General features: G+C 41.5%; 1 protein-coding gene across 1 annotated transcript in view; it reads right to left on the bottom strand.

Annotated features, from left to right (window-relative positions):
* Positions 1 to 15,146: 15,146 nt before the first annotated feature.
* Positions 15,147 to 21,734, bottom strand: part of ITIH6 (inter-alpha-trypsin inhibitor heavy chain family member 6) — a 34,182-nt gene continuing 27,594 nt past the window's right edge. Inside the window, 7 exon segments of the mRNA XM_043459745.1 lie at positions 15,147 to 15,358; positions 16,477 to 16,636; positions 16,638 to 16,778; positions 16,781 to 16,888; positions 18,079 to 18,185; positions 18,371 to 18,406; positions 19,270 to 19,362. Coding sequence (XP_043315680.1) covers positions 15,147 to 15,358; positions 16,477 to 16,636; positions 16,638 to 16,778; positions 16,781 to 16,888; positions 18,079 to 18,185; positions 18,371 to 18,406; positions 19,270 to 19,362 — 857 coding nt within the window.

Consider the following 21,734-nt stretch of genomic DNA (forward strand, 5'->3'; position numbering starts at 1 on the left):
AGCTTCAGAGCTTTTTCTTTGGTTGTTCCTTATTGCCTGGAACATTTTGTCCCTAGATCTTCCCATGATTGGACCCATCATTTCATTCAGGTCTCAACTAAAATGTCATTTCCTCATGAAGGCTTTTCCTGATATACCTATCGAAAGAAGCCCCACTTCTTTATTCTATGTTCTTTTCTCCATAATGTCTGTTGAGTATGTGTATGTGTGTGTGTGTTAGTCGCTCAGTTGTGTCCAGCTCTTTGTGATCCCATGGACTGTAGCTTGCCAGGCTTCTCTGTCCATGGAATTCTCCAGGCAAGAATACTGGAGTGGGTTGCCATTCCCTTCTCCAAGGGATCTTCCCAACCCAGGAACTGAACCTTGATCTCCTGCATTGCAGGAAGATTCTCTACCATCTGAGCCACCAGGGAAGCCCATAATGTCTATTACTCTCTGAAATTAATTATTTTTATTTTCCTTACATGTTTATTGTCTGTTCCCCTCCCTCATTAGCTCCATGAGAGCAAGAAATTCTGTCTGCCTAGTTCAGTGTTCTATCTCCAGAGGCTAACACAGTGTCCAGAACATATAGGAGCTTCCAGTCTAACATCTTCTACAGCAGCCCTCCGGAGAGTATTTCCTAATGTGAAAGTATTCTTTTCCATTATGGTTTATCCCAAGAGATTGGATATAGTTTCATGTGTTATACAGTAGGACTTTATTATTTAGCCATTCTAAATGTAATAGTTTTCATCTACCAACCCCAAACTACCCTCTCCCTCAAAGAATCCCTCTTGGCAACTACAAGTCTGTTCTCTATGTCTGTGAGTATTTCTGTTTCATAGATAGGTTCATTTGTGTCATATTTTAGGTTCCACATACAAGTTACATCATATGGTATTTGTCTTTCTCTTTCTGACTTACTTCACTTAATGTGATAATCTCTAGTTGCACCCATGTTGCTGCAAATGGCATTATTTTGTTCATGTTTATGGCTGAGTTGTATTACATTGTGTATATTTACATCTTCTTTATTCATTCATCTTTCAATAAACATTTAGATTGTTTCCATGTTTTGGCTACTGTGAATAGTGCAGCTATGAATATAGGGGTGCATGTATCTTTTTAAATTTTAGTTTTGTCTGGTTATATACCCAGGAGTGGGATTGCTAGATCATATGGTAGTTCTATTTTTAGTTTCCTGAGGAACTTCATACTGTTTTCCATAATGGCTGCACCAACTTACATTCCCACTAATAGTATAAGACTTTTCTCCACATCGCCCCCAGCATTTGCTATTTGTAAAATTTTAAATGATGGCCATTCTGACCAGTGTGAGGTGGTACTTCATTGTATTTTTGATTTGCATTGCTGCAAGTCTAATAATAATCTTTTCATGTGCATATTGGCCATCTGTATGTCTCCTTTGGAGAAATGTCAATTAAAGTCTTCTGCCCGTTTTTTTCATTGGGCTGTTTGCCTTTTTGTTGTTGTTGCTTAGTTGTATGAGCTGTTTGTATATTTTGGAGATTAAGTCCTTGTTGGTTGGATCATTTGCAAATATTTTCTCCCATTTTGTAGGTTTTTAAAAATGGTTTTGTAGGTTTTAAAAGCTTGTAAGTTTGATTAAATTCCACTTGTTTATTTTTGTTTTTATTTCTATCACCTTGGGAGACTGACCTAAGAAAATATTGGTGCAATTTATGTCACAGAATATTTTGCCTATACTGTCTTCTGGGAGTTTTATGTTTAAGTCTTTAAGCCATTTTGAGTTTATTTTTGTGCTTGGTGTGAAAGTGTGTTATAACTCCATTGATTTACATGCAGCTGTCCAACTTTCCCAGAAGCACTTGCTGAAGAGAGTGTCTTTCCTCGTTTTATTTTTACACTTTTTGTTCATACATGCATTTATTGGGTATACACCTAGGAGTAGGGGATCTTCTGTCTCTGTGAAAGTGTAATAGAGCTGCTGCTGCTAAATTGCTTCAGTCATGTCCAACTCTGTGCGACTCCATGGACTGCAGACTACCAGGCTCCTCCGTCCATGGGATTTTCCAGGCAAGAATACTGGAGTGGAGTGCCATTGACTTCTCCAAATAGATTGAGTTAGCCCTGCCCATACCTTCATTTTATCCCAGTGAGACCAGTGTGACTTGACCTACAAATTGTGAAGTAATAAAATGAATTTGTGTGATCGGATAAGGGTTAGGATTTCACCCTGCTTTAATCTATCTTTCAATCTAAAGCAAGTCTCTTAGAGACAGCAAATTGTTGGATTATTTTCCCCTCTCTCTTTAATCCCATTCTGTCAATATCTGCCCTCTAATTGGAATTTTAATTGATTTTACATTTGATGCAATCCCAATGAAGAGCAATGCCAAAGAATGTTCAAACTACTGCACAACTGCACTCATTTCACGTGATAGCAAGGTAATACTCAAAATCCTTCAAGCTAGGTTCCAGCAGTACGTGAACCAAGTACTTCCAGATGTACAAACTGGATTTAGAAGAGACAGAGGAACCAGAGATCAAATTGCCAACATCCATTAGGTCATAGAAAAAGCAAGGGAATTCCAGAAAAACATCTACTTCTGGTTCATTGACTATGTCAAAGCCTTTGACTGTGGGGATCACAACAAACTGGAAAATTCTTCAAGAGATAGGAATACCAAACAACCTTAATTGCCTCCTGAGAAACCTGCATGCAGGTCAAGAAGCAACAGTTAGAACCAGACATGGAAAAATGGACTGGTTCATAATTGGTAAAGGAGTACATCAAGGCTGTATATTGTCACCCTGCTTATTTATCTTATATGCAGAGTACATCATGTGAAATTCGCCAGGCTGGATGAAGCACAAGCTGGAATCAAGATTGCTGGGAGAAATAGCAGTATCCGCAGATATGCATATGACACCACCCTAATGGCAGAAAGTGAAGAGGACTAAAGAACCTCTTGATGAAGGTGAAAGAGGAGAGTGAAAAAGCTGGCTTAGAACTCAATGTTAAAAAATGAAAATCTTGGCATCCGGTCCCATTACTTCACAGCAAATAGATGGGGAAAAACTGGAAACAGTGACAGACTTAATTTTCTTGGGCTCCAAAATCACTGCAGATGGTGACTGCAGCCATGAAATTCAAAGACTCTTGCTCTATGGAAGAAAAGCTATTACAAACCTAGTGAAAGTGAAAGTTGCTCAGTCGTGTCCAACCTTTTGTGACCCCATGAACTAAACAGTCCATGGAATTCTCCAGGCCAGAATACTGGAGTGGGTAGCCTTCCCCTTCTTCAGTGGATCTTCCCAACCCAGGGATCAAACCCAGGTATCCTGCATTGCAGGCAGATTCTTTACTAACTGAACCACAAGGGGAGCCCAAGAACACTGGAGTGGGTAGCCTATCCCTTCTCCAGCAGATCTTCCCAGCCCAGGAATTGAACCACTGTTTCCTGCATTGCAGGTGGATTCTTTACCAACTGAGCTATGAGGGAAGCCCTGACAAATCTAGATGGCGTATTAAAAAGCAGAGATGTTACTTTGCCCACAAAGGTCCATATAATAAAAGCTATGGTTTTCCAGTAATCATGTACGGATGTGAAATTTGGACGATAAAGAAGACTGAGCACCAAAGAATTGATGCCTTCAAACTGTGGTATTGGAGAAGACTCTTGACAGTCCCTTGGACAGCAAGGAGATCAAACCAGTCTGTCCTAAAGGAAATCAACCCTGAATATTCATTGGAATGACTGATGCTGAAGTTAAAGCTCCAATACTTTGGCTACCTGATGTGAAGAGCTGACTCATTGGAAAAGACCCTGATGCTGGGAAAGACTGAAGGCAGGAGGAGAAGGGGGTGACAGAGGATGAGGTGGTTTGGATGGCATCATTGATACAATGGACATGAGATTAAACAAACTCCAGGACATAGTGAAGGACAGGGAGGCCTGCTGTGCTGCAGTTCATGGAGTCGCAAAGAGTTGGACATGACTGAGTGACTGAACAACAGTAACAACAACAATTGATGTAATTAAATAAAGTAGGATTTAAATAATGCAATTAAATAAGGTAAATTAGGTAGGACTGGCAACTGGCATTGTGGTTTGGATTTGTATTTCCCTAATAATTAGTTGTGTTGAGCATCTTTTCATATGGTTATTGTTTATTTGTATAGCTAATCAAGTCTTTGCCCATTTTAAAATTGGGCTGTTTGTTTTGAAATGTGTTTTTATAAACTTTCCAAATATTTCGGCAATTTCTCGTATTTCTTGCTATTATTTGTTTCTAAGTAAATTTAATTGTGGTCAGAGTGCATATCCTTTTAAATTTACCAAGATTTGTTTTATGGCCTAGAACATGTTCTGTCTTGAAGAATATTCACATATACTTGAAAAGAGTGTGAATTTTTACATGTTTTGTATAGATGGATAGATAGGTATCTAGATGTCAATAGATAAAAATAAGTAGATATATATGTATATGCATCTATTTACACCAAACACACACACACACATATATATATATACCTTCTCCTTTTTGCTATTTTTCCATATCTACCACATTTACACAAATTATAAACCCAATAATACAGTGTCACAGTATTTACTTCAGTCCATCTTAAGCTTTTTTTTTTTTTTCATCTATCTTCATCAGTTGGAGACCAATCACTTCACAATACTGCAGTGGCCCATGTCATACATTGACATGAACCAGCCATGGATCCACAAGTATTCCCTATCCCGATCCCCCCTCCCACCTCCCTCTCTACCCGATCCCTCTGGGTCTTCCCAGTGCACAAGGCCCGAGCACCTGTCCCATGCATCCAGCCTGGGCTGGTGATCTGCCTCACCCTAGATAATACACATGTTTCGATGCCGTTCTCCCGAAACATCCCACCCCCGCCCTCTCCCACAGAGTCCAAAACTTTTTAAAAGAAGTTAATAGAAGAAATGAGCAAAACCAATATTACAGAGTTTTATGTATTTACCTATCTATTCATGCATTCTTATAGATTTATCATGTGGTGTCATTCCTTTCAGCTTGAAGTACTTCCTTTAATATTTCTGGCAAAGCTCACTAGATATTTACAAATTTTCTCAGTCTTTATCTGGGAGTGTTTTTATCTTGTCTTCACTTTTTAAAGTTGAAAGAATAATATATTAGTTGGAGGCTAATTACTTTACAATATTGTAGTGTTTTTTGCCATACATTGACATGAATCAGCCATGGATTTACATGTATTCCCCATCCCGATTCCCCCTCCTGCCTCCCTCCCCACCCCATCCCTCTGGGTCTTCCCAGTGCACCAGGCCCGAGTACTTGTCTCATGCATCCAACCTGGGCTGGTGATCTGTTTCATCCTTGATAATATACATGTTTCGATGCTGTTCTCTCAAAACATCCCACCCTCACCTTCTCCCACAGAGTCCAAAAGTCTGTTCTGTACATCTGTGTCTCTTTTTCTGTTTTGCATATAGGGTTATCGTTACCATCTTTCTAAATTCCATATATATGCATTAGTATACTGTATTGGTCTTTATCTTTCTGGCTTACTTCACTCTGTATAATTAGCCTCCAACTAATAAAAATAAATGGGAAAAAAAGGACATTTTAAGGATATTACTAAATATCCTTTCAAAAAAAAATAAAATAGTTAAAAAAAAGTTGAAAGAATAATATAATGAATACCTCTGTACCTTTCAATCTAGACTTATCAACTGTAAGCATTTTGTTTTTAATATTTATTTTATTTGACTGGGTCAGGTCTTAGTTGTGGGACACACAATCGTCGTGTCATTCAGGATCTTTCATTGAGGCACACAGACTCTCTAGTTGTGGCACGCGGGTTCTGGAACATGTGGGCTCAGTAGTTGTGGCCTGCAGGTCTAGTTGCTCTGCAGCATGTAGCATCTTAACTTCCTGACCAGGGATCAAACCTGTGTCCCCTACATTGCAACGAGGATTCTTAACCACTGGACCACTGGAGAAGTTCCTTTGCTATCATTTTTAATAATTCTAGTTTTCATTCTAGTACTTTGAGTTGTGTCATTCTACTACATTCTGGCCTCCATTCTTTCTGATAAGTCAGTCATTAATATTGAGTCATTCCTGCACATAATTTTTTTTTTTTGCTGTTGTTGACAGCACTGTGTAGCTTGCAGGATCTCAGTTCCCTGACTAGGTATTGAACCCAGGTCAAGGCAGTGAAAGCCTGGAATCCTAACCACTAGGCCACCAGGGAACTCCCTACATGTTTCTTTCTTTTTTAAATTGCTGCTTTCTTGATTTTCTATCTTTAGCCTTCAAAAATTTGACCAAGATCTCTGCTTTTATCCTACTTAGAGTTTTTTGTGCTTCTTAGATCTATAGATTGATGATATTCATTGAATTTGGGAAATTTTGATTGTATCTTCAAGTACATTTTTCTGCCCCTGTCTTTCTCTCCTCTTCTTCTGGGACTCCTATTATATATGTCTTAGAATGCTTGATGTTGGCCCATGGGTTTCTGAGAATATCTTCATTTTTCTTCAATATATTTTTCTCTCTACTCTTCAAAATGTGTATCTATTGGTCTATCTTCAGGTTCATAGATTCTTTCTTCCAGTTTGAACTTACTTTTAAATTTCTCCAGTGAATTCTTTATAACTATTATTATGCTCTTTAATGACAGTTTCCATATGATTCTTAAAAAAATTTTGCTAGCAGTTCTAGCATATAACCCTTTATGTGAGACAGCAAAAGAGACACAGATGTATTGAACAGTCTTTTGGACTCTGTGGGAGAGGGCGAGGGCGGGATGATATGGGAGAATGGCATTGAAACATGTAAATTAACATATGTGAAATGAATCGCCAGTCTAGGTTAGATGCATGATACAGGATGCTTGGGGCTGGTGCACTGGGATGACCCAGAGGGATGGGATGGGGAGGGAGGTGGGAGGGGGGTTCAGAATGGGGAACACATGTACACCCATGGTGGATTCAAGTCAATGTATGGCAAAACCAATACAATGTTGTAAAGTAAAATAAATAAATAAATAAATTAAAAAAGATAAAATAAAATTTTCTCATATGTAAAAAAATAAAGTAAAAATAAGCTATATCTTGGTTTGTTAAAAAAGTTATAATTTATATATGTATAAGTATATGCACATATATATATTAATATACATAACTCAACCATAAAAAAGAATGTAATTCTGTCATTTGCAATATTGTAGATGAATGAGCCTACAGAATACTAAGCTAAGTGAAATAAGCTTAAGAGAGAGAAAGACAAATACATTATGATGTCACTCATATGTGGAATCTAAAATAATAATACAAGTGAATGTATATAATGAAATAGAAACAGACTCATAGATATAGAAAATAAACTAGTGGTTACCAGGAGGGAGAGGGAAGAGGGAAAGGGCAAGTTAGGAATATAGGATTAAGAGATACTAATTACTATGTATAAAATAGATAAGCAACAAGGTATAATGTACAGAACAGGGAATTACAACCATTTTTATAATAACTTTTAATGGAGTATAATCTATAAAAATATTGAATCAGTATGTTGTACATCTGAAACTAATATAATATTGTAAATGAACTATACGTAAGCTTTAAAAAAAGGAGTGTGAATATGTGTCAAGAATAGAAACTTTGTGTTTGTTCATTCTCATCCACTAACACTCAGAAAGGCATTCTTCTCCCCACTCCTCTCCTCCCATCCTATCAGACCAAGCTCCTTAGTATGGCTTCAAACACCTCATCCCTTGCTGCAAGCTGTACTAGTTCCACCGGCCTGGAAGAAAACTCACATTTCTCATCCACACTCCTTCTTTCCACTTCTCTTGTTCTACCCTTCCATCCACCTTCCTCTCCAGTCATCACCCTCATCATAAGAGCACTCTCATGCTTAGCCCCATCCCAAGACTCAGGATGAGACCACTCCCTCTCCTAGTCTTTCCTTTCCTCCTCTTTGTCAATGGTAAAGCAATGGTAAAATTCCTACAAGCCCTGACATCAAAAACACCTCAGATTCTTTGTGTTTCTCAGATTCTTTGTTTCCCATTTCTGTCTATGCCTCCCATTGTTTGTATATCCCAGTGTCTTTGTGTATCAATGTTTGAGCATCAGAGTGTTTGTGTATATCCCAGTGAAAATGTGCCCAAGTGTCAATGTGTTTTAGCTTCTGTGTGTCCTAATGTCTTTATGCCTTAGTGTCTTTCTGTTTCAGTGTTAGTATATCCTAGTGTTTGTAAGTCCTAGCTTTTCTCTATGCTCAAGTATCTATGTGTCTTGGAGTTAGTGTTTGGATATCTCAGCATCTGTCTTTCCTGCTGTTGGTATTTACCCTCATGTGTAAATGCCAGTGTCTCTGTGCCCCAGTGTCTGTACATGTCACAATGACTATATTGAACAGTGTTTTTGTCTTAGCATCTGCGTATATCTCAGAATCTTTGCTTTTACAGTTTCAGTAATTCCTAGTGGCTGTATACCTCAATGTCTATGTTTCCTGGGTCTGTGAATTGCAAGGTCTGGGTATGTTCCAATGACTGTCCTACTCTGTGTGTCCCAGTGTGTGTGTCCCAGGGTCTCTGTGTGTCCCATGGGCCAAATGTGCCTGTGTTTGTGTCCCAGTCAATTGTTCTTATTGTCTCTCTTATTGTCAGTTCAGTTCAGTTCAGTTCAGTCACTCAGTCGTGTCCAACTCTTTGCAACCCCATGGACTGCAGCACGTCAGGCCTCCCTGTCCATCACCAACTCTCGGAATTTTCTCAGACTCATGTCTATTGAGCCTGTGATGCCATCCAACCATCTCATCCTCTGTCGTCCCCTTCTCCTCCTGCCTTCAATCTTTCCCAGCATCAGGGTCTTTTCAAATGAGTCAGTTCTTCACATCAGGTGGCCAAAGTATTGGAGTTTCAGCTTCAACATCAGTCCTTCCAATGAATATTCAGGACTGATTTCCTTTAGGATGGACTGGTTGGATCTCCTTGCTGTCCAAGGGACTCTCAAGAGTCTTCTTCAACACCACAGTTCAAAAGCATCAATTCTTCGGTGCTCAGCTTTCTTTATAGTCCAACTCTCACATCCATACATGACTACTGGAAAAACCATAGCCTTGACTAGATGGACTTTTGTTGGCAAAGTAATGTCTCTGCTTTTTAATATGCTCTCTTATTGTCAGTATATACTAATTCCTATTTCCTGGTGTCTATACATCCTATTTACTGTATGTTCCAATGTTGTATATTTCCTAGTGACAGTATATTCCAGTGTTTAAGAGCATTACTTTCTGTGGTTCTCATATCTGTAGGCCCCAGCGTTTGTATATCCCAATGCTTGTGATTCCTGGTGTCTGTGTGTTGTAGAATCTGTGACTGTCCTAGTTTTAGTGTGTCCCAATGTCTGTGTACCTCATGTGTATGCACTGATATCCATGTGGTCCAGTGCCTGTATATCCCAGTGTCTGTTTCTTAGTGACTATGCACCAGTATCTATGTTCCCAGGGTCTGTCTCAATGATTATATATCCCCAAGTCACTGTATATCAAAGTTTCTATGTGTCTTAAGTTCTGCCTGTATCTGTGTACCATGATGTCTATGTATACCAGTTTCTCTTTTTCTCTGTAAATTAGTGCATTAGTGTCCATGTGCCCCCAGTGTCTGTGTGCCAGCATGTTGGTTGTATAGCTTAGTTTCAGTGTTTCTGTGTGCCTCAGTCTCAGTGTCTATTCCACTCTATGTGCCCTAGTGTTTTTGTACTAGTGTCTGTGTGTCTCAATATCTGTGAAAAGAGCATCTGTTTGTCCCAGTGTCAGTATATCCCCATGTCTGTAAGTTCCAATGTCTATGTATCCTAGTGTCTGTGCAAGTCCCAATGTACTGTATGTTCTATTATCTGTCAGTGTTTGTTTGTCCCAGTGTTTGTATGTTCCAAAGTGATTGTGTGTTCCAGAGTAAGCGTGTTGCAGTGTGTCTATGTATTTCAGTGTTTCGTGTGCTTAGTGACTGTATCCCAGTTTCTGTGTGTTTGAGTCTGTGTATCCCAGTGTCTACATATTTCAGTGACTGTGTCCCTTTGTTAGCATGTTGTAGTCTGTCTGAGTCTCAGTGTTTGTGTGCCTCATGACTGTATCACACTGTATGTCCTAGTGTTTGTGTGTTCCAGTATCTGTAGGCTTAAGTGTTTGCTACTGTATATGTCAGTGTCTGTATGTTTTCTGCTGTCTGTATATCCTAGTTTGGGAGGACCCTGATGTTTATGTATTCCATTGTGTACCACACATCTCTATGTATCAGTGTTTGTGTGTCTCAGTGTCTGTATGTCCCAGTGATTTTTTTTTCTCAGTGTTTATGTACCTTGTTTCCCAGTGTCTAGGTCCCAGTGTCTAGGTCAAGTTTCACTAGTGTCCCTAGTGACTGTATCTCCCAGTGTTTCTGTATATCCAAGTGTCTATGTGTGTCAGGGGCTGTGTCCCATTGTCTATACACTCAAGTAGCTGTGTCTAAATGTTTATGTATCCCAGTGTCTATGTACTTTAATGTCTATAAGTCCCTGTTTCTGTCTACTTCTGACTGTGCAACAGTTTGTTTGTCAAAATGACTGTGTGTCACAGTGTATATATAATTCCCAGTACCTATAGATCACAGCCTCTCTGTACTCTAATGGCTGGGTGTCCCAATATTTGTTGATGTCCTAATGACTGTATGTTCTAGTATCTGTGTGTCTTTATGTCTGTGTATGTTCCAGTCTCTGTGCACAAAGATAGGAAAACACAGATACTAGAATACACAGAGGCTCACAAATGCCCTGACACAGAGATGCACAGAATTTTTATATGTCCCATGGTTTGTGAACCCCAGTGACTGTTTGCATGTTGTGTATGTCTCTTAATTTCAGTGTTTGTATACTTCAGTACCTGTAGCCCAGTGTCTGTGTGTCACAACATCTGTTTGATCCTGTTTTGTGGTGGTTCTATGGTGGTTCCATGTCTGTATGTGCCTCAATAACTGTATGTCCCAGGATGTGTCCCAATTTCTGTGTGTTCTGATGTCAGAGTACCTCAGTGTATGTATATTCCAGTGTTTGCTTGTTCCACTGTTTGTGAGGCAAAGTGTCTGTATGTCTTAGTGTTTTTATATGTCCTTATGTTTCTGTGCTTCAATATCTATATTCTATTTTTGTGTATTCTAGTCTCAGTATGATCCCGAGTTTCAGTTTTTTCATATTTCAGTCTCTATGCCTCAGTTTCCTTGTGTCCTATGTGTGTGTGTGTATGTGTGTGTGTGTGTCCCAGGTTCTATGTATCCTTCTGTTTGTATATCCCAGTGTCTGTGTATACCAGTACCTGTGTGGTAGTGTCTGGTCCCATTGTTTCTGTGTGCCAGCATCCCAGTGTGTTCTGATGACTGTTCTAGTATCATTGTGTGTTGTATTAGTATATTCCAGTGTCTCTCTGTGTTTTAGTGGTTGGCTATATTTCCCAAGGGGTATGCGCCTCTTAGTATCTGTATGAGCAAGTGTTTGGCTGTGTTTCAGTGTCTGCATATTTTAGTTTCTCAAGGTTTCTGTGTCTCAGTGTCTCTGTGTCTGGTGTCTGTGGTTTCCTTTGCATATTGTAGTTCACTATCTGCATATCCTTGGTTCCCTATAATTCTGTGAGTTTCTGTTTCCCGTTCTTTATGCTCCTGTCTTATACACTCTATCGGTCTTTTTATTTCAGTGTCTGTGTGTTCACTTCTCTGGGTTTCTTGGAGTCTCTGACTGTATTCTCCTGCTTCTGTCTGTTGTCTCTGTGTGTCCCTGATCTCTGTATGTTAGTATCTGTGTATCCTTATCCTTCAGTGTACTTGAGTCTTTGCATATCTTGAACCTCTGTGCTCTAGTGGTCTATATCTCCCTATCTCTGTGTGCCCATGGATCTCTGCATATTAGTGTCTGGGCATCCAATGAGCCTTTCTGTTTGAGTGTTGATGCAACCCTTTTTCTGTTCACCATTGAATTTTTGTGTTCCTGAATCTTTACATGTTCCTGGATCTTTGCACTTTCCAGAGTTTTTATGTCTTTGTGTCTTTGCTGTTCCTTGAATCTGCGTGTCCCTGAGTCTTTGCATGTGATCTAGGATCTAGTGTTTGTGCATCACTGTGTCAGGGCATTCATGAGCCTCTGTGTGTTCCAGTATCTGTGTGTTCCTATCTCTCTGCATCCCCAAGTTTTGCATATCCCTGAACTTTCATGATCCACTGTAAGTGTGTCCTGGAACCTCTGTATTCCTGTTCTGGGTGTCTCTCTCTGAGCCTCTGTGTTCTAGTGTCTGTACTCATGAATCTGCATATGCCTCCTTCCATGTGCCCTTTGTTGGTGAATCCCTGAGTCTGTGCATCTCTGGAGCTTGGCTCTCCATGTCTGTGATTTAGCATTTACCCTACTTCTCCATTTATTTTCTCCAACTTTTGCCAATGTTTCTGTATTAGTTTCTTGATGTTGCTATGGCTGTGTCTTAAGTTGCTCTGTGCCTCAATACCATTCTTTCTTAGTCCATAGATCTTTTTATTTAGATTCTCATGACTGTGTTCTTGTTTCTGTGGGTCTGTCAGGGTGTTTCTTTGTATTGGTTCCTCTTTTTGTCTTGCTCTGTCCCTGTTTTTGTTTTGATCTGACTCACCATGTCTGTGTCACTGTCTCTCTATTTGTGTCTGGTGTCTGGATCCATGTCTTTTTATTTTTTATCCACTATCTCTGTGTCCCTGGGTCTGAGTCACTGTCCCTATCCTTTCATTTGTGGCCTTGGTTCCTTTTTTGTGTCTCTATTTCTGGGCATCCCCAGGTGTATCTTGGTTCAGTGTCTTTGCCCATTTGCTTATGTTCTGTGTGTTTGTCTCTCTATGTCTAGGTTTCTTTATTCCTATTTTGATCCTTCCAGAAGTGTGTCTATGTTTCTGTCCCTATGTCTATCCTGTATCTATATGACTATGTTTGTGGGTTCACATCCCCATGTCTACTTGTTCTAAGATTTCTCATTCTGAATTCCTATATCCCTGTCACTGTGTCACAATATCCCCATTACTCCTGGGCTTATCTTGCCTGTCCTTATGTCTGTTACCTGATCTGAAACTTATCTCTTCAATGGTGTTTGTCATGGCTGAGGTGTCTGGTTCCCATGTCTTTGTCGTTGGATCTCTAACTATATAAATCTATGCTTCTGTCTCATTCTTAGTGTGTTCCTCTGCATGTGTGTGTGTCCTTGTCTCTTTATCACCAAGTCTGTGTCTGTGTAACATTGAATCTTTTTCTATGTCCTTATAGGTTTCAGGTCTTATGTCTCTGTGTTCTCTTCTCATCCCACATCCCATGTCTGCATGCCATCATGTCTGTGTGTTTCTACCTCTCTGTCCTTGGTGTGATCTTGGCCAAAGACCAAGACTGTGGTCTTGGTCAACGTCAAGACCAAGACTAGGGTCTTGATCAATGTCAAGACCAAGACTAGGGTCTTGACCGATGTCTCCCTGGTTACCTCTGTGTCCTTGTGTCTCTGTGTCTGAATCTCTATCTTTTCATTTTGTATGTTATTATGTCTCAGTGTCTTCATATTAGTCACTGTGTGCCTGTTCCTGGGTGACCTCATTTTTGTCTCTCTGCCTCTATCTTTGTGACAGAGATAGCACCTCAAAATGGGGATATAGAAGCTCAGCCAGAGAGCATCTGTTTCTCTGGGTTTATGTCCCTGATGCTATCACTCTGGTTTCCTGCCCCCATCTTTGTATGTCTATATGCCCCTATGTCTATTCTGTTTATTTTGAAATCCTTGTATTTCCATATGTCTCTGTCTCTACCCATTCATATCTATGTCCTCATAGCTATTTCTGTGTGTGATCTTGTGACTTTGGTTGTGAGTAGTATATGTGTGTGTCTACTGCTGTGTCATGGGATCCTTTTTTGTTCATTCATTTATTCATTCAGCAATTATTTACTAAGCACCTACTAAGTGCTAAGAACTGGGGATACATTGTTACTGCTGCTAAGTCGCTTCAGTCACGTCTGACTGTGCGCAACCCCATAGACGGCAGCCCACCAGGCTCCCCCGTCCCTGGGATTCTCCAGGCAAGAACAATGGAGTGGTTTGCCATTTCCTTCTCCAATGCATGAAAGTGAAAAGTGAAAGTGAGGTCGTTCAGTCGTGTCCGACTCTTAGCGACCCCATGGACAGCAGCCTACCAGACTCCTCTGTCCATGGGATTTTCCAGGCAAGAGTACTGGAGTGGGGTGCCAACATAGATGATTTAGAAAATGTCCTTGCTCTCAAGTAGCTCACTGTCTAAGTAAGGGATCCAGACAAGTAAATAGTATGCACACAGTATGTACAAGTAAGTACATAGTATGAAAGGTGAATTTGAATGGAATGGGGGTGGGCTGTGGGAACACAGGGGTCCAAACTCAATCTATGGGAGGGGTCAGGGAAGGCTTCCTAGAGGAAGTGACAACTAAGACTTGAAGAATGTGCAACATTTACCTGAATGAAGCCAAGGAAGGGAATCCCACATAGAAGGAAAAGCACATGCAAGGGCTGATTGGTGGGTTTGTTAGAGGAACTGTGTATATGTGCATGCATAGTCACGCAGTCATGTCTGAGTCTTTGTGACTCTATGGACTATAGCCCACCAGGCTCCTCTGCCCATGGGATTCTCCCAGCAAGAATACTGGAGTGGGGGCCATTTCCTCTTCTAGGGGATCTTCCTGACCCGACTGAACCCACATCTTCTGCATCTTCTGCTTTGGCAGGCAGATTCTTTACCACTGAGTCACTTGGGAAAACCTAGGGGAACTGTAAGAGCTTTAAATAAGCCATGGGAGCCAGAGAAGGTTGTGAGGAGTACTGGTGCCTCAGGTTTTTGTTTTAAGGAAGTCACTTCTAAGGTTGCTCTGAAGTATGGATTAAAAAGGGTACAGACTGGAGACAGTAAAGACTGTTAGGAGGTAGGAGTCTCGAAGCCTCTAGGTCCATAGATCTGCATATCTTCGTGTACGTGTTCTGGTGAATGTATCATTTAGTGCCTATGTTAGTGTGTGTGTCCCTGTGTGTTTTCATGTCCTCAGGGCTTTGTTCCTGGTCAACCCTGTGCCCTGGCCTCTGAGTCACCTAAACTCAGGTCTCCTGGCTGTGAGGTTCAGGGACCATCACAGGACATAGGCAATGTAGGGTTGGCCCAGAAACCACTGTACATGAGAGCATTTCACCAGTCAGCAGGAAGCTCAGTGGGGCAACAGTCTTGGTGAGTCCTTCAGCAGCTTCTTGCCTAGTACCACAGGCACATCTGGGCCCTGGTACCTCCTCAGTTTTGGCCCCATAGGCCCTGCCACCAGCTTGATGTCTGCATGCTGGAACTGTCCTGACAGAGAGAGATGGAATACCAGTCAGGTCAGTGTCCTGAGTCCCACTGATAACTCTGAGAGGATCCTAAAGCAGGGAACCTTGAAAGAAAAGTAGGAGAGAGGAGAGGAGGCAAAGGCCTGGAGGAGGGAAGAGACTGAGCACTGTGTGATTTGTGGAGGAGTCAGATGGGACAGGAATGTAGTATGAAAGTAGAGAGCCAAAGTGGATGAGATGGCAACAGACAGGGTACAGTTTGGCTTGAAGGAGATGACAAGTTAGATTAAAGAAGTGAGGAGGTTCAAAGGAAGTAAAAATATCTGTCCAATCCACCATCACTGCCCAAATTCTTTGGTGGGGGTCTCAGCCTCAGGTTCTGATAGTGTCTCCTGACCTACAGTTTGGCTTTCTGCAATCCCCCTTTACAGCAACATCCAGAGGGATCTTTGTAATACTCAGATCTGACTGTATCTTTCTCCTGCTTCCCTGATGGCTCAGATGGTAAATAATCTGTGTGCAATGCAGAGATGAGGGCTCAATCCCTGGGTCGGAAATATCACCTGGAGAAGAGAATGGGTACCCACTCCAGTATTCCTGCCTGGAGAATTCCATGGACAGAGGAGCCTGATGGGCAACAGTCCATGTGGCCTCAGAGTCCAAAACAACTGAGCAACTTTCACATTCACTTTCTCCTGCCTATACCTTTTCATGACTCCCATTGTCTTCAGGAAAAGTCAAATTCTTCATGTGGGCACTCTGGTCTGACTACTCCAGCTCCATCTCCTCCAATCTCCATTCTTTTCCTCTACACATTTGCTTAGCTTTCCATACTCAGTGCAGGTCTCTCTCCTACAGGAGATCTTTCTTGAGCTCCAAGGCTGGGCAAGGTGCCTCACCCTGGATTCCTCCAGCTCCCTGGACTGCTTTCTGTCTAGCACTGATAACTCACTGGGATCACTATCCATGTCTGGGTCTGTCTTCTTCCTAGACCAGGAGCTCTCCAAGGGCAGAGCTTGGTTCTGATTCTTCTTTGTGGTTTGAGAGTCGAGGTGCTGGGGGCTAACTGACCTTTCACTGTGGCAGAGTTTCTCTTGGGACTGGTGCTCCCTGACCACTATCAGCCTCAGTAACACTTACCCAGTAGGCCATGGGCCAAGGGGCTGAGACTTGAGCCACTGACCATATAGAACCCCAGGTGTGGTAGTTACAGGATGCTGGGGTTCTGGTAGTGGTGCTGGAGACCTAGGAACTCAAGATAAAGCCCAAGGTAGAGGGTTTAACATGCTGCAGCAGTCACACTGGAGCTCTAGCTAGGGCCTTTTCAGTAGTGCAGGCTGGTCCCAGGACAGAAGCAAGGTACCCTTACCTTGCACAGATATGGAACTGTGGGTAATGGAAACAGTGTAGGCCCAGGGTTTACAGGGGCCCACAGGGCCAACACAGGATTGGTACAGGCCTACAGACCTACCTGGAAGTAGGTACAGATCTGGTCCTTGTGACCTGGCCTTGATGGTGCCCTAAGCAGCTGTCTACTCACATGCAGCCCTGCGGGGAGAAGAATGCTTACCGGGAGCACAGAGTTTCACATTGTCATTCACATGGTCACTCATAGCACAGGAGGGGTGAAGTCTCAGTGCCTGAAATTCAGATGAAGTGGTGCAGATTTGTGGTTAGAGTGCTAGCTCCTGAGGATAGTGCTTCTACCATAGCCTGCCCAGCTGCTCGTTCCTGTGCAGTGTGTGAGCATGTATGTATATGTGTGCATGCTTACCCCAGTGGGGCTGTTTGCATGTGTGTGCTTGCCTCTGAATGTGTAAATGTGTGTGTTTAGTTCCATTCATCTGACTATCTCTGGGCATATCAGTGCATCTGTATATTTGGGAAAAATGTTATGGTAGAGTGTATATTTTTTGGTTGTATGTTTATATATGTCTCTGGATATGTGTCTCTGGGCTTCCTAGGTGGCGCTAGTGGTAAAGAACTTACCTGCCAATGCAGGAGACATAGTAGACTGGGGTTTGATCCCTGGGAAGATTCCCTGGAGGAGGAAATGGCAACTCACTCCAGCATTCTTGCTTTGGGAATCCCATGGACAGAGGAGCCTGGTGGGCTATAGTTTATAGGGTCGCAAAGAGTTGGACAAGACTGAATAGACTTAGGACTCATGCTGGATATCTTAGCATTATAAATCTTGGTCAATAGTTTATGTCATGTGTGTCTGGTTGTGTGTTGGTACATATTATGTATCTGGGGGTGTCAGTGAGTATGCATCTGTCTGTCTATCATGGAATTTGTGTACATTGGTGTGTTTTATGTATCTAGAGTAGCAGAGTGTGTGTGCCTCTGTGTGTTGAATTCTTGTGAATTGGGATGACTCTGGGGTTATCAGTGTATGTATGTTTATATATGTGTCATTGTGTATATCTGGGCATGTATTATGCAGCAATATGTATCTGGTTGCATATTTGTATGTTACTATGCGTAGGTGTGGAAAGTGTCAAAATATATGTCCCTGGATGTGAGTTTTTGTGAGTTTACTGTATGCCCTGGTATGTGTATGTGTATCTATGAGTGTCTTGGTGTTAGAGTGTATTTGTGTTTTCATGTGTCTGAGTATGCACTTGTATGTTAGTGAGGTGCACTGCTATGTGTTTGTATTAGTCCACAAATGTCTGGGGGTGTTGACATGTATATTTGGCTGTGGAGTTATATGAGATAGTCTTTGGTGCTCTCCCCTGTCTTTGGGTCATCTATGAGTTGTAGCAGATCCCCTGGATGCTCATCCAGTGTGAAGAAGTTCCTCTCTTCTGAGTGTGGGATGTGTATCACAAAGTGGGGTCCCATTTGTTGCAAGGCAGGAGGCACAACTCTGTAGTTATAGCCTTAGAAGGTATGGGAGGTGAGGAGAGGGAAAGAGAGAGGAGGGGAAGATAGTAGGCCATGTTTATTTCCCCAGAGAGACAGTCCAGCCCCATTCCCAGTGCACAAGCTGTCCTATACTCAAATAAGTCAGTAAGGGTGGCTGGCTTATTCAAGGATGAGAAAGTGAAGATGCTTGGCAACATGCCTGCAAAAGATAGGAGGACTGTGTTGATAGGAGACTGATTATTACATTCCTAGTAACTCTGGGGCCCCCTGGCCTCTGAGTCACCCCAAATTCCTGAGCTCAGTATTTAAGTCTTTTCTGGTATCTAGTCCCTGCTTAGCTCTCCACTCTTCTCTGTATGCTCCAGCCTAACTGAACTGAATATTCTTATGGGTACCTTGCCTTATCTTGCTAGTGACCCCATTGTTTCTGTTTCTCCTGCTACTTGGAATGTTCTCCTTCTTTTAACTAGTAATATTCAATTTCTACTCATTCTTCTAGGTCAGCTCAAATGTTATTTTAAAATTTTATTGATTTATTTTATTTTTGGTTGCACTGGGTCTTTGTTGAAGCACCTGGGGCTCTTCCTTGCTGTGTGTAGGCTTTTTCTAGTTGCTGCATGTGGGGGCTACTCTTCCTTGTGCTGCATGGGCTTCTCATAGTGATGGTTTTTCTTGTTGCAGAGAATGGGCTCTAGGGTGAGTGAGCTTTAGTAGTTGCAGCATGTGGGCTCTAGAGTGTTGGCTCAGTAGTTGTGATGCACAGGCTTAGTTGCCCCACAGCATGTGGGATCTTCCCAAACCGGGGATCGAACCACTGTCTCCTGCATTGTCAGGCAGATTCCTATCCTCTGTGTCACCAGGGAAGTCCCATGTTAATATTTTAATTTGCATTTTCATTATGACTTAAGAAGTTGGACATTTGTTCTTTTTGAAGTGCTGGTTTTAAGTCAATTTTCAATTGGATTGTCTTCATTTTTCTTACTGTAGATTTCTAGAACTTTGTTATATATTATTAACATAATGAAAGCTTGGGGGTCTTTGTCGGGGGAGCTCTTTGTTCACCTTTCGCTAGTACTGCAGAACTTTCCTGAGATTTCATGCTGCCTCTATCTCCTCCAAAGATATTTTCAGAATTGCTGTCCCAATGTGGATTCCCTGCCAAGTGTAAAAGAAATAGGAGAAATCCTTCACACTCTGAGGGCAAAGATGTCTCCAGCCCACCAAAAGGCATACCTTCCTTCTGATTAGGAAAGTCTTCATTGGCTTCCCAATCTGACCTTGCGTGTTGCCAAGACTGAGACCTCATGCTCCCCATGGCGTCTTAGTTTTTCAAGCTCAGTTATGTTCAAAATTCTTCCTTATAGCATTTATGCACGCATTCACTTGATCATTTATTTATTCATTCAGGTGCTGTTTAAGCATCAGGAACATGGTGGTGAAAAAGTCAGTCATGATTTCTGACGTGGTGAAGCTCATATTTTAGTTGGGAAGGCAGGCATGAATGAAATTATAATTACCAATTGTGACAAATGCTATAAGAAAGAAAGAATAGAATGACTGAGGGAGTTGCAGGTACTCAACACAGTGTGGAGCAGTAGTAAGGGGTAAGAAGGACATTTGAGTTGATATTTAAGGCATGATCTGGAGCTTAAGTGACAATGGAAGAAATGAGGGTGGTAGGTAGGGGCAGGGCAAAGCAGGTCAGAGCAATTTTCAAGCAGGGGGAACAGCTTGGAAGAGTCCCCGAGTGAAGGCAGGGGAGAGGGTAGGGCCTATTGGAGGAACAGGAGGAGTGTGAGTCAGAGAAGGTGAGGTCAGAGAGGTATGGGATAGAGGGCAGGTCATGCAGGGACTTGCAGCTCATAAAAAGGACTTTGAACTTTATTCTAAAAAGTATGATAAGAAATGATAAATATGATAGGAAACCCTTGAGGGGAGTTAAGTAGGGAAGAGACATGAAGTGATATATGTTTTTAAATGATCCCTTTGCTGAGGAAGAATGTCCAAGAGAATGTCTCAAAAAAGGAAGCAAGAAAACAAGTGATGAGTCTGGAACAGTTTTCTAGGTGAGGCACAATGGTAGTCTGCCCTAAGATAGTGACAGTTGGGGTAGTGAGAAGTGGGTGAATTTGACAAACAGAGATAACTGTGTCAGGAATTAAAGACAGATGGGATACTGGGAGGGAGGATGGTGAAGGAAAGGGGTATGTCAAGAATGTCACGCCCAAATTTCTATCCCTGTGAATTATTGTCACCCCCAACTGGTTCTAATCCTACCCTATAAGGTCACCTGGGAAATGTCACTCCTCTCAGGAAGGTGAATAGTGAAGTAGTGAATCACATTCATCATGGGACCAAAGTGTGTAGGTTCAAATCTCTTACTAGAGGTGTGATGTGGAATAAGTTAGGTTACTTCTCTGTGCTTCAGTTTCCCCATGAGTAAAATCCAGATAATAAGAGTTTTTTGGTGAGAATTAAATGAAGACTACAAGTACAATCTGTAGATCAGTACCTGTACATAGGAAGAGCTAACAAATGTAAAAAACTAGAAATAAAACCACCATATGACCCAGCAATCCCACTCCTAGGTATATACCCTGAGGAAACCAAAATTGAAAAAGACACTTGTACCCCAATGTTCATTGCAGCACTATTTACAATAGCTAGAACATGGAAGCAACCTAAATGTCCATTGACAGATGAATGAATAAAGAAGTTGTGGTACATATACACAATAGAATATTACTTAGCCATAAAAAGGAATGCATTTGAGTCAGTTCTAACGAGGTGGATGAACCTAGAGCCTATTATACAGAGTGAAGTAAATCGGAAAGAGAAAGATAAATATCATATACTAATACTAATGTACGTATTACTAATGTACATATACTAATACGTACATACTAATGTACGTATATGGAATCAAGAAAGATGGTACTGAAGAATTTATCTGCAGGGCAGCAATGGAGAAACAGACATAGAGAACAGACTTATGGAGATGGGGAGAGGGGAGGAGACGGTGAGCTGTATGGAGAGAATAACATGGAAAGTTACACTACCATATGTAAAATAGATAGCCAATGGGAATTTGCTGTATGTCTCAGGGAACTCAAACAGGGGCTCTGTATCAACCTAGAGGGGTGGGATGGGGAGGGAGATGGGAGGGAGGTTCAGGAGTGAGGGGACATATGTATACCTACGACTGATTCATGTTGAGATTTGACAGAAAACAACAAAATTCTGTAAAGCAATTATCCTTCAATTAAAAATAAAAAAATGTAAACATTATTTCACAGCCTTTGGAAAATTTAGACAACTGTCATCATCTTCCTCATTTTTTATATTCTTCTCATTAAGCAGGGCTGTTTGGATGGCTGCTATCCAAAAGTCTACAAGCAATAAATGCTGGAGAGGGTGTGGAGAAAAGGGAACCCTCTTACAGTGTTGGTGGGAATGCAAACTAGTACAGCCACTATGGAGAACAGTGTGGAGATTTCTTAAAAAACTGGAAATAGAACTGCCATATG

The sequence above is a fragment of the Cervus canadensis genome, chromosome X, assembly GCF_019320065.1.
Source record: "Cervus canadensis isolate Bull #8, Minnesota chromosome X, ASM1932006v1, whole genome shotgun sequence".
NCBI classification, from domain to species: Eukaryota; Metazoa; Chordata; class Mammalia; order Artiodactyla; family Cervidae; genus Cervus; species Cervus canadensis.